The 14,419-nt window shown below is 37.9% G+C and overlaps 1 protein-coding gene across 1 annotated transcript; it reads right to left on the bottom strand.

Annotated features, from left to right (window-relative positions):
- Positions 1-12,573: 12,573 nt before the first annotated feature.
- On the bottom strand, positions 12,574-13,212 carry LOC131220044 (putative FBD-associated F-box protein At3g50710). The gene has a single exon (XM_058215020.1). It carries the CDS (start codon positions 13,210-13,212, stop codon positions 12,574-12,576), a length of 639 nt encoding a protein of 212 aa, XP_058071003.1.
- Between the last annotated feature and the right edge of the window lie 1,207 nt (positions 13,213-14,419).

The following is a 14,419-nucleotide window of genomic DNA, read 5'->3' on the forward strand; positions in this document are numbered from 1 at the left end:
AATGAGATACTAGTTAGGGTTACGCGCAAATGCCGATAACAGATCACGGGTCGCTAGAATTTGAATAGGAGGATGCGAAAGTCTACGGAATAATACCGTCTATGATACAGGCCTGATAGCTCTCCCCACTTAATAAAAATTTCATCCTCAAAATTTATAGAACAGATAAGGGAAGAGGAAACATCATCAAGCATATATGTGAAGGCACAATCAACCTATAAAAGGATGAAGATAGCGCTCTCTAATCTTAGCCTTGCGCTCCTAAGGCGCCTCCTTAACAGAATGGTGAACCATACTAATCTTCAGATCCTTGATCAGAGACGGTCGAAACTAGAATACTATGCAGCCTCACAATCTCAACAGTAGGGAGCTATATCAGAAAATTTCTAAGTTATTCGAACTCAGGGATCTAACCATTCTAAGTTCTCAACAATCATAGAGTGAAGGGTAGTTATCAGCAAATATGTGATGTTATCCTCAGGTATTCCCAAGTTATGCTCTGATACCAACTTCTGTCACACCCCAAACCCAGAGATCGGATTCACAGGAATCCCGATCACCGAATCTGGTGCCGATAGCCTCCGTAGTACCCCATTCTCGGCTCTTAGTGTCCATATGCCAGATTTCGATCCTGGGATGCTACAAGGAGGAATTTTTTTTATACGTTTAACTCGTAATAAGCATAACCACAAGATTACCCAATTCACAAAGGAAACATCATCATTACATATCCACTAATATAATCATTTAAGTACAATGCTGAAAAGGAAATACATAAATTGAAAATTAAGCTCCATAAGACCGCTGCACGCTCCAAACTCATCACTGCTGCAACCTAACATCACCTACACGCATATATCATGCATAAGCTTATAGAAAGCTTAGAGGGTGGTGTAAGTGTGTGCACAATTTCATGGCCAAGATGAGCTAAAGATGGCTTGATCAGAGATGAAAGTGACCAAGACTGTCAGAACACTAATGTAAGTGTATCTTAGAGGAATGAGTTATTTGATGTACAACATATAATTTTGGGTAGTAGAAACTACTTTAGCCAACCAACCGAGTTTGTGAGATTCCATTAGAACAATGGGTCGAAAGTCTATTTTAATTTTGTTTTTACTATTTATAATAAGTTTTAGTTCAATCATAACTCTTAATATTTTAATTTTAGGAGTCATGCTCAACATGAAAGGGCTTAGAAAATTTAAGAGAATAATGTGGTTGCTCTAAATTTGACATTTACCACTTATGGCCAAAATCTATGAAGTCTAAGTAGAAATCATGACCGGATATAAATAGTAAGTTTATTACTTAAAAAATTGTAAATTCATTTTTATCAACAATCAATTGAAAAATTTTTCGTCGCTAAAAGTCACTTGTACCGACGAAAAAAAGTTTCGTCACTAAAAACCTTCTTTCTTGTAGTGTGTAAAATATACTCTGTCCATCATTTTCTCCGAACCATGATAGAATGAAATCTAAAAAATGAGATAGATCCATTGTCGAAGTGGGTCATACTACGGGGAAACAATGAGAACGAAAACATTGAGACCCGAACTTTAATGGAACATTGGGCTATATGGTCCGGGCTGGATTGGTTCATCTAGCTCATCCCATTGGTTATTTATATGGCTGGGTTAGGTTAGGTTGGATATGGTTCAACCCTACTCGGACCCATACCCATTTGGCTTACTCCAACCTTCATTAGGAATAGCTCGAGTTTGTTAACCTGCTAGCTGACCCAATACATTGTCACTTGTAGTTCAAAACATGAGAACAGACTGACTGACCCAGGGCCCTTGGACAGCCCTAATTGATGGTTATGCTTGAAGCCATCCAGATCCATTGCCAATTATGGATAAGGGCACCATGTGAATTATGGATCGCAAACAATGGATGGTTGTTAGTAAATTGTCTTCATTCAAAGGGTTATGATCATCCGACCGGTGTGATTATTACACCATGGCTTGTTCCTAATTGTATGAATGAGTGAATGGTTAAGGTAGTGGCATCTATCCAAAATCATTGGCAACTTCCTCAAAGAAAAAGATGCATAGAGAATGGACATAAATTAGGTGGATCCCTGACTGTGGGGCCCACCACGCTCCATAGTCAAGGATCCACCAAACCCCCGTTCACATAGAATGAGATTTTGTAAAGATCATCAGGTCAAGTCAGTCCTTGAGAAAATCACCAGCAACTTCCTTAAGTAAAAAAATTACACATATCAGGCAATTAGGGCACCTATGGCCCACTAGACCAAAAATTCTAATCTCTGTATATGTGCTACATCTAAGACAATTAGCCGTTCATGCTGAAGAGAGTTGGGCCATGGCCCAACACCTGAGATGAACCATACATGTCTATGGTGGTACCTCAAATTGTGTCCCTCACCAAATTCATGGCAAGAAAGCCTAACCAGATGGCCCCATCAACTAATTAGTTGCGATCAAGATCGCACACATGTCTATGGTGGATATTGGATTAAACACAATTTGTGAAAGAGCTTCCTAGAAATGTAAACCTAATTAATGGAGTTGATTAAATATATACCACATGGTGGCCCACGCACAAACAAACCTATATATGATTGACATCCCATTTACATCATTTCATGTGGTGTGGCCCATTTAATTTGTGGATCTAGTTGATTTTTTTAACCCCAAGACCTAACATTAAGTATAAATTTTGATTAGTAGAGTGAATTTTGTAATTAAAACATGATGGGGCTCCTAGACTTGGTCACTGGTGTTGAACATCTACCGCATCAATCATATGTACCATTCCATGATGGGCATGAGGCTTAAAAATCAAGACAATCCGTGACTTTTTTGGACCAAACCACATACAAAAGTTGAGAGGGGTTACCCACCATTAAAATATTCATAATCATTTGTTGGGCCCACCGAGATGTGGTTCACAAATCCAAACCATCCATTATGTGTGTCCCACTTGGATGAGGAGTCAGACCAAGTTTCATATGCATCAAAATTTCAGGTGGGCCCCACCAAGTGCTTCTATATGTTTGAGCCATTTCTTCACATGATTTTAGATGGTATGGCCCACCTAAGTTCCGTATACGGCTGATTTTTAGGATATCCCATTATTTAAAGGGGGCCCATTAAATGCACGGTGTTGATGGTCGACACGCATCACAGTGGGGCCCATTTAACTTTGACATCCTTTAAACCGTTCATACAACTCGGAGCTCGAGGAGCGTTAGCGTATAAACGCTCTCCCGTCCCTCTCTCTACTCCTCTCTATCCCCCCTTCTCTCTCTCGTGCCCTATTCCTCTCCATCCTCTCTCTCTCTCTCTCTCTAATCCTCTCCATCCCCTCTCTCTCTCTCTCGGGTGCCCTCATCAAGTCCAATCATCTCTCTCTCTCTCTCTCTCTCTCTCTCTCTCTCTCTCTCTCTCTCTCTCTCTCTCTCTGATCCAAAAAAGGGAGGGAGCTGAATCGATCTGCACATCGGCAGCTAATTCAGCAGTGAGAGGCCATTGAAGCAGGTATTTCTATCCTCTCCTCTCCTCTCTCTTCAACATCGAATATCCAAACCCTAATTAGGGTTTTCCAATGGTGTATGTATTTGGAGATTTCTGTTTTTTAATCCCTAATTAGGGTTTTCCAATGTTGCATGTTTTTGGGGATTTTTATTTTTTAATCCCTAATTAAGGTTTTTTAATCCCTAATTAAGGATAATTCATAGAGCCAACCAACACAAGCTTGGATGAGGAGAAGGCATAAATATCAACCTCATCAAATTTTATGTGGCACCGACAAGTTTTCAACTGTACCCATCATGAGGGAATGCATGCTTCAGCTTTTCCGACTAAAACCAGCTGGCAAAATAGATAAAACACATACATCACATGGGGTGCCGTTGGGAGAGGCAGGGATAACAGCTCGGTGGGTGATTGCCTGACCATATTGTGTATTCATATGTTTTGCCAGCTTACTTTCATAGGGTCAAAATAAGGGGTGGATCCAAATCTCAGTTAGACCACACCACAAGAAAATAATGGCTCCTAAGGCTCATTGTAATATTTGAATGCTATACAACATGTTGATTAGGTAACATAGATCTCAATGAAGGGAAAACATAAATGGCAGCTAGATTCAAAACTATTATGGCTCTTAAGAAGTTTTTAATGATGAGAATTTATTCCCAACTATGTGGTTCAGCTGAGATTTGAACTGCAATATTTCTAGACCATGCCTTACAATGATATGGGAAAATGGGTGAATGGCCTACAACACATGCAATGAGGTGGACCCCATGCATGGTTAGGGCCTCGCCCACTCTGCTACCCTTGCCTTGCCTAAACTGTGCCCTGCACCAGGCTGTCCATGTCCCACATAAGCTGTCACGACATGAAAAGAGCGCAGGGCAACAGGAGTTCAATCAGCCCATGACCATGGAGCCAACTTGATATATTTGTTATATGTTTATGCTGTCCATCCATTTTTCTAGCTTATTTTAGGTTTTGGTCCTAAAAATTAAGTTGTTACAAATCTCAGGTGGATAACACTCCATGAAACTGTAGTAATTGAATGCCCATTGTAAAAAAGTTATTGTAAGTCATTAAAATTTTGGATCAAGCTGATATTTGTGTTTTACCTTTAATCAGGTCTTTGTGATTTATTGACAACTTAGATGGCAAATACACTTTACGGTGGGCCCATGAAGTTTTTGTTGGTGGGCATTAATCAATACCACTATTTCGTGTGGTGTCACCCATGTGAGATTTTGATCCGCCTCATTTTTTGGTTCATTTCCTAAAATGAACGGTCAAAACGGATAGATGGTGTTACTCCCTAAACCTATGGACAACATTGGAGGGGCCTAGCCATTTGAACAGGCCGTGTTTATGTATTTGCTTGAAATTAATGGAGTAGACCCGGATGTGCGTCGGAGCTATCCGGATGTTGACCGGGGGTCCCTGGAAGGTGGGAACTGCTGTTATGACCATGATAAAGCTGTTCATTTCGTATGAACAACAATGGAGGGGCCTGACCATTTGGACAAGCCGTGTTTATGTATTTGCTCGAAATTAATGGAGTAGACCCGAATGTGCGTCAGAGCTATCCGGATGAGCGGGGGTCTCTGAAAGGTGGGTACCGCTGTTATGACCATGATGAAGCTGTCCATTTCCTATGGACAACATTAGAGTGGCCTAACCATTTGGATAGGTCATGTTTATGTATTTACTCGAAATTGATAGAGCAGACCCGGATGTGGAGCTATCCGGATGTTGAGTGGGGGTCCCTGGAAGTTGTGAACCGCTGTTATGACCATGATGAAGCTGTCCATTTCATATGGACAGCATTGAAGGGGCCTGACCAATTGGAGCAGGTTGTGTTTATATCTGTATTTTCAGGGACCACACCCTAAACCTATAACCAAAACATATTCTCAATTCCCTAAAGCTATAACCTATAACCTAAACCTAACCCTAAACCAAAACCTATAACCTAAACCTTAACCTAAACATAAACCTAAACCTAAACCTATAACCTATACTTATAACCTTAACTCAAACTATAACCTTAACCTATAATCTATACTTATAACCTTAACCTAAACCTAAAACCTAAACCTAAACATAAAACCTAAATGTATTCTCAAATCCCTAAACCTTAACCTATAACCCAACCTAAACCTATACTTATAACCTAAACCTATTCTCAACTCCCAAAACCCATAACCTACACCTAAACCTATAACCTATAACCTAAACCGAAACCTATAACCTAAACCCGAACCCAAACCCGAACCCGAACCCGAATTCCTAAACCTTAACCTAAACATATAACCTATAACCAATAACCTAAGCCTATACCTAAACCTAAAACCTAAACCTAAACCTATAACCTATTCTCAAATCCCTAAACCTTAACCTATAACCAAACCTAAACCTATACTTATAACCTAAAACTATTCTCAAATCCCAAAACCTATACTTATAGCCGAAACCTAAACCTTAACCTTAACCTATAACCTATACTTACAACATTAACCTAAATTTACAACCTTAACCTAAACCTATTCTCAAATCCCAAATCTTATACTTATAACATAAACCTAGACCTTAACCTTAACCAATAATCTATACTTATAACCTTAACCTAAACCTATAACCTAAACCTAAACTCATAACCTAAACCTATTCTCAAATCCCAAAACCTATAACCTAAACCTAACCTTAACCTACAACCCAACCTAAACCTATACTTATAACCTAAACCTATTCTCAAATCCCAACACCCATAACCTAAACCTAAACCTTAACCTAAACAAATAACCTATAACCTAAACCGAAACCTATAACCTAAACCTGAACCCAAACCCGAACCCGAACCCGAATTCCTAAACCTTAACCTAAACGTATAACCTATCACCTATAACCAAAGCCTATACCTAAACATAAAATTTAAACCTAAACCTAAACCTATAACCTATTCTCAAATCCCTAAACCTTAACCTACAACCCAACCTAAACATAAACTTATAACCTAAAACTATTCTCAAATCCCAAAACCTATAACCTAAATATAACCTTTCCCTAAACCTATAACCTACACTTATAACCTAAACCTAAATCTATAACCTAAACCTAAACCTAAAACCTAAAACCTAAAACCTAAAGCTAAAACCTAAATGTATTCTCAAATCCCTAAACCTTAACCTACACTTAATCATAATCTCAACTCCCTAATCTAAACCTAAACCTAAACTTGAAAACCCAAACCTAAACCCGATCCCGAACACGAACCCGAACCTGATTTCCTAAACCTAAACCTTAACCTATTTCTCAATTCCCTAAAGCTATAACCTATAACCTAACTAAAAACTAAACCAATAACCTACACTTATAACCTAAAACCTAAATGTATTCTGAAATTCCTAAACCTAAACCTACACCTAATCCTAATCTCAACTTCTTAACCTAAACCTAAACTTAAAACCCCAAACCTAAACCCGGTACCGAACCCGATTTCCTAAACCTAAACCTTAACCTATTCTTAATTCCCTAAAGCTATAACCTATAACCTAAACCTAAACCTAACCTAAACTTATAACCTAAACCTATAATCTTAACCTAAACCTAAAACCTAAACCAAAACCTATAACCTTAACCTAAACCAAAACCTATAACCTAAACCTTAACCTATAACCTATAACCCAATAACCTAAACTTATAACCTTACCTAAAACTAAAATTAAAACCTAAACCTAAAACTATAACCTAAACCTAAACCTAAAATCTAAATGTATTCTCAAATCCCTAAACCTAAACCTATACCTAATCCTAATCTCAACTCCCTAACCTAAACCTAAACCTAAACTTGAAAACCCAAACCTAAACCCGATCCTGAGCCCGAACCCAATTTTCTAAACCTAAACCTTAACCTATTCTCAATTTCCTAAAGCTATAACCTAAACCTATAACCTATAACTTAACCTAAACCTATAACCTTAACCTAAACCTAAAACCTAAACCTAAACCTATAACCTAAATATATTCTCAAATCCCCAAACCTAAACCTACACCTAATCCTAATCTCAACTCTCCAACCTAAGCCTAAACCTAAACTTGAAAACCCAAACCTAAACTCGATCCCGAACAAGAACCCGATTTCCTAAACCTAAACCTTAACCTATTCTCAATTCCCTAAAGCTATAACCTAAACCTATAACCTTAACCTAAACTTAAAACATAAACTTAAACCTAAACCTAAAACCTAAATGTATTCTCAAATCCCCAAACCTAAACCTATACCTAATCTTAATCTCAACTCCCTAACCTAAACCTAAACCTAAACTTAAAAACCCAAACCTAAACCCGATCCCGAACTCGAACCCGATTTCCTAAACTTAAACCTTAACCTATTCTAAATTCCCTAAAGTTATAACCTATAACCTATAACTTATAACCTATACCTAAACCTTAATCAAAACCTATAACCTAAACCTTAACCTATAACCTATAACCTATACACTACCAAAAAATCGAGCAATGGCTATGGAGGTTGAAAGCTTTTAGCTACGGAGTTAATCCGTAGTAATATAGCTACGGATTTAATCCATAGCTATAGCCTAAGTGCTCTGTAACTAAAGCGTACCTCTCCACCTAAAACATATTAAATATAGATGGTGCTTAGGGGCATCCATGAGGTCCATTGGAATATATGTGTTTGATTTAAGCCGTCCAAAAATTCTGATATATAATTTTAGTGCATGAGCCCAAAAATTATGTAGATTAAGTGTTTAAGTGGACCACACCATAAGAAATAATATAAATTTGGGCCCCACGTAATGGATGGTCCACGCCAAAGGCCAACCCCTAATGAAGAATAGTCCACATCCAAGATAGGCCTCGCATGATGGATGCCCCACTTTGAAGGTTTGGCTCACACGATGGACAACCTACATTAAAGGTATGCTCCATATGATAGACGATCCATATCTAATATCGAACATAATGGATGGCCCAAATGTCTTAGAAGATGAACATTATAGCCATCCATTCACTTGCCATTGGGGGCACGGTTCATCTATAGTGAGATCCACCAAAATAACCATCTAGATTGCTCTTATAATGACTTTAAAAATGACATTAATTATCCTTTAAAAAAAAGCTCTTTTTTGAATATTTTACCAAACATGCTTATTTTAAATTAGAACTTTCTTCGAGTTTTATAAAATGTTTTTACCGAACAAGCTTATTTACAACAAGAGAAAGAACAAAAAAGAGCTTATTAACGTAACTCTTATTTGAAAAGCTTCTATTGAATTAGAGTATAGATACCCAATGAGCCCTAACAATTGCAACTCAATTCAATAACACATCCAAAGCATGCATAGGAGAAATTATTCTCTAATAAACGTAGCTATTTCTTTTTCCATTCTTGAGAAGTACAAGCATACTGGCCGGCTTTGTATATGTAGGGTGCCAAAACCATTTATCATCTTGTTGATACCATCGTTTAGAAACTCGACTTGACTTTACACCATATAATTTTGGGTTAAGTCGAGTAGATGGTTCTTAGTTTTTCGAGTATTAAATCCCTCTAATTGGTAACATTTGATATTTAAAATATATAAGTATCATAGTATCGGCATGTCAAGTCTGAGTTTTTTTTTTTTTTTTTTTCTTGCTTTAACAAGGTTTTTTCTAAGTTTCCCGACTTCTATTGAGTCAACTCAATTGGGTCAACTGAGTCTTGAACAAGTCACCAAGTCGAACAGAATTGTGTTTTAAATTCATTATTGTATCTAATCAATTTATTGAGACGAATTGAGTTTTTTTTTTTTTTTCCAAACTATGCTATCCATCCCTGTTAGTACAGAAAGTAAAAGAAATGTGGTCTTTTAATATACAACTCAAGCATATGTTGCATGGAATCGAGCAATCGACCATCAATACATCTAGCATCAAGTTTCCGGAGAATAGAATGACTACATTCGAGGAGGTCCTAGGTAATGCTAGTATCATATCACTAATATTTGTTTGTATTCTTGAATCTCTCAATCCCTGCCTAAAACGAATACAAACTTTCTCCAAGGCCTTCGCATTCTTGAGAAAATCTTTCAGAAACTCAATTTCATTCTCATGTCCACCAAAGTGCCTAATCTCAACCTTCTTGAGGTGATACATCATGCACTTGAACACCGACTGCCCGGATTCTATATACTCTCCCCAATTGAACATCCACGGGTACCGGCAATAAAGCTAAAAGCAGACCAAAAATAAAGTTAAATAGTAGAAGTAATAGATTATCAAACTGTTAAATGAAAATTTCAAGAGGTTTTAACATGTAGCACCCTCTCTTTTAGTTCAAAGTAAAATAACACCCTCACCTTATATGTTCCCAATATAATAAAAATCACCCTGCCATTAATTTTTTGGATGGAAAAACTAATTATGGTTACATTAGCAAGCTCTTTCTTAGAAATGAGCATTACCCATCTCCCAAATCCCTAAAATCTTGAAGTAGAGCGGGTCGCAAACACTTTCATGTCCAAGATGGCCCAGAGAAGGCCCGATTGAGGTGGAAGTAATCAGGACCGTCAAAACCCTAAAGCAAGCATATCTCACAAACCGGAATGGGTTATTCGACATACCATATATGATTTTGGAGCAAGAGAAGCTACTTTTGCCATCCAACCCGCTATGCCGAGTTGCCCATGCCGAATTTGTAAGATTCTATCAGATCGACAGTCGAAACTCTAAATTTCATTTTTACTATTTATAGTAAGTTTTAAATCAGTCATAACTCTTGATCCTTTGGGCTTTAGTAGTCTGCCCAACATGAAAAGAGCTTAGAAAAAATAGTAGAATAACATGGTAGGCCAACTCGGACACTTACTATTTTTGGCTGAAAACCAAGAAGTCTAGAAGAAATCATGACCTTCTATAAATAATAAGTTTACTACTTATGGTAAGTCACATTTTTTTAGGGAGTTTGAGTTGAATTTTGATTATGAAACTTCTTCCTAGGTTTGATATCACTATTTAAAGGATTGTAAATTCATTTTTTTTTTTAATCATCAATCAATTTATTTCGAATTTATTAAAATTTATTTTGATTTTTTATATTTCCTCGTGGATTCAACGAATCTCTTTACGGAGTCCAGAGAAGCTATGTGGATTCGGAGTAATTATCCCCTTGAGGAAGACGGTGGTCGACCTCATCACATCCAACCTTGTCAAATCCCAACCTTAATCCTAACAACTCGTCTCTCTTCTCCCAGACCTAAAATCTAACCAGGTGTAAAAGGGTCTTTGTCCTTAGTCAATAGTTAACTATAACTTCTTACAAATATAGCAAAATATGATTTTTAACCAAATATAGAAAATGCAAGTTGTTGTTGGGGGGAAAAAAAAAACACTAAGGAGGGTGTTATCTGTCTTTGAGCAAAGACAAAATGGAGGGTGACTATCTTACAAAATCTCTAATTATAAATACCAAATAATCAAAATAGAAAGTGCATGGTGATTACCTCAACAATATCTATGACCAGTGTTTATAGGTTGGGGCAGCTCTTAAGTAAGAAGATCATCACATGGATTTGGTCTTTGTTAGGCCGTATACTTGGCTTCAAGAACCTCAGATGAGAAAATGAAGTAGGCATACATTTCAATAAATCTTGCTCTGTTGACAGAAGCTTGAACGCGAGAGAATACGAATGAGTAATCCATAATCTACATTAAAGATCCATATTATATTCATTTCAATAAGCTGAGTCCCAAGATGGTCGTCCAAGGGCCCATCTGCAAAGATAGTCGACCAACCATCATGCCACTACAAGGTTTTCCTGAGTCGCACCGGCTCAGCGTAAGGTTCCTCTTTTGACAAGACTAATAATCATTTACGGAAGATAATACGGTTGAGCCACAGAAAGAGAGTTTGGTGGAGCCATCTCTCGACTCTTGGGGTGTTTGTGACCACCTGTCTTATTGGCCCTATTGTGGATAGTAAATGATTCAAAAGACACATAGATCAGATGATCTTCAACATCTAATCAGTGGCTTTCAAAGTAACAGTAGGAAATGGAATTTGTCAGTAGCCAAACATCTAGTACAAGGAAGTGAGAGGAAAGTTGATAGATTGAGTTGTCTAGAAGTATGAATTTTAAAACATATGCTATCCAAAGTTGGGGCCCGCTCGATGGACAGACTATTAACACGTGCTGTAGAGTAAAGGCTCCACCATATTGCGGTTCTTTGATGCTCAATGATACCGGCTCCCATCATTTATAACATAGAAATATGTTTAAGGAAAATGCTTGAATATGCCTCCCATTATTCCCTAAGCTCGGGAACGACCTGACACGGATGAAATCCATGCCATCCATCCAGGCACACCTCCATTGTTTGTTCTTGATCCCTAAAGTCATGCTGATTCAACACATAGGTGCGCCACTTGAAAGAATTATACCTAAAACCTCTAAATTCACATGGTACAAGTTGCACTTGAGTTTTGGAATACTGTGATTTTTGGGTAATTCTTTCATCCTAATGAGGTACACCAGATGAATGGATTGGATGGCATACAAACACCATCATGTTGTGGTGTAACTTAGCCTGAGTTTTGGATTAGCGAGACATTTTTGGGTTCAATGATCATTATGAGGCAGCATACTTAATGGATGGGGTGGATCTCATGAAAGTTCCACCGATCCACCCACGTAGCACTCAGCTCTTGAAAGTAACCTCCTAGATACCTACAGGAGGTAGGCTAGCACAGTTCTTATATTTGATGAAGGATGAAGAAGGGAAACATACCTCAATGCATGAAAAGGATAATGTCATAAATCTTGCATTGCCAAGCTCTCCAAGAACCTTAAGCACAAGGTAATGATAATCTTCCTTTCGTCGAATAAGAATAAGGCGATCCTTCAATCTTAATGACTGCATTATCTAGAGATGAAAGGTTCTCTAGATTATAGTTTTGTGCCATGTAACTTGCATACTTAAGATATAAGAAATTAGGGGCATTGACCTTAATTTCACACCCATTCAAACCATGACAATCACAAATAATCAAGCTCTCGAGCCCATAAGCTCAAATGGTTAAAATCTTGAGATTGTCCATCCCACATTGCTCGAATTTCAAATTTTCAAGGACAGGACATCCTGTAAAGAGTCCCTCTATAAAGAGATCATCCGAAATTTCCACCTTTGCAAGATGCAGAGTTACAAGACGGTTCAAAGTCACTGTTGGGGGCAGTTTGAGTAGAGAAGAGTTCAGTTTCAACACCAGCAAAGATTCATAAGTAAATAACCAACAAGGCAATTTTGACACTTCGCCTACTGGGAAGTCAAGATCAAGCTCCTGGACCTTGTGGCCCACCGCAAAGACAATCCATGCGTTGACACGCGGCATATATCTGCCACATAATCCAAATGAGAGACACAATTTTTCTATATTCAAACCGTTGTGAAGAGAGAGAGCCTTGTCAACAAAATGCACAAATTGTTCTTGCGTCTCTGTCTTGAGAAATGGGCGAAGTTGAAGTCTGGAGTGGTGACAGACAACCAAACGTGCCTCCAACTTCTCGAAACAAAGCATTGTCATAACAGCATCTTCCATTTGAAGGAAAGAGACAATGTGCGTACGAATTCCTTTGGATAAATTACTGATTCTATCTTCATTCTCAGGCGCTGTTGGCTCATTCGGAGGAGAGTTTTCTTCCATCAGCATTGCCCTTATTTGTTGCAAGTATTCTATGCTCTTGTGTCTAAGTAAGTTCTTACCATAAAACACTTGAATTTCCCTGTCACATACACAATTTGGTAGTGGAGAAGGTTTCTTCTTGGTCAAGCTTAGGCATGTTCTATATCCAGGAGGCCCCATAAAAATGGAGAGTTATTTGATACTCTAGTGTATGATGCTTGATATGCAAGTACTCTGAAATGATACATGTGGGCATAGGTTAGCTCACACTCAACGGGGCACTCGAACCCATGACCTTAATGTTGAAACATACTCTATCTACCACTGAGCCATGGGTTGAAACCGCAAAGTCAGATTGGTTAATCAATCCAAATCTTGGATTGGTTAATCAATTCAAAACTATGATTTGTGACACTTGTTAGTGAAATAGAACCATTAGATATTTTCCATTGGAAACCATCAAATAAATTTCCACCATTCCAGTGTGCGGTTAATTAAAAAGCATAACTATTAGTTCTTGATACACCAAAATGTGGACCCTTAATTTTGGATAGTTATTTATATTTAATTGTATGCCACATGCAATCTCTTAATTAGTAGTTTTTTGAGTGTTTGTGTATTGTCTACAACACTGCCGGGTGATGTTGGTCTCTTACAAAATAGATACCTATGAGTTAATTTGTTTGCCTCTGTCATGGCTCAAGGTCCAACATGTGACACGAGACAATAGGGCTCACATGCTAGGATGGTCCGATGATCAGAAACCGTCCATATATATTGTGCAATATATGCTATAAGGACCACCATGATCAACTTAATACATGGATGACTATTTTACTGACCTCAATTTTGAGGCCGTTTATCAACACGGATAGTCAATTTCTTTGTTTCTTTCTTCTTCTTCTTCGTTGTATTTGTTGTTGTTGTTGTTGTTGTTGTTGTTGTTGTTGTTGTTGTACGTATGCTTAGTAAACATATTTATTTTAACATAAGCATATCTGAGAATTAGAAAGGGCAGGGCTTCGGTGGATCCCTGACTGTGGGGCCTACTGTGATGTATGTGCCTTAAATCCATTCCGTCTATGCTTTTTGAAAGCTCATTTTTGGTATGATCCCCAAAATGAAGCAGATAATAAGATTAGATGGACCACACCAAAGGAAATAGTGGTATTTAACCATTAAAAACCACATGTGGGCCACAAAAGTTTTGGATCAAGCTGATATTTGTATGGTC

The sequence above is a fragment of the Magnolia sinica genome, chromosome 12 (assembly GCF_029962835.1).
Source record: "Magnolia sinica isolate HGM2019 chromosome 12, MsV1, whole genome shotgun sequence".
Lineage (NCBI taxonomy): Eukaryota > Viridiplantae > Streptophyta > Magnoliopsida > Magnoliales > Magnoliaceae > Magnolia > Magnolia sinica.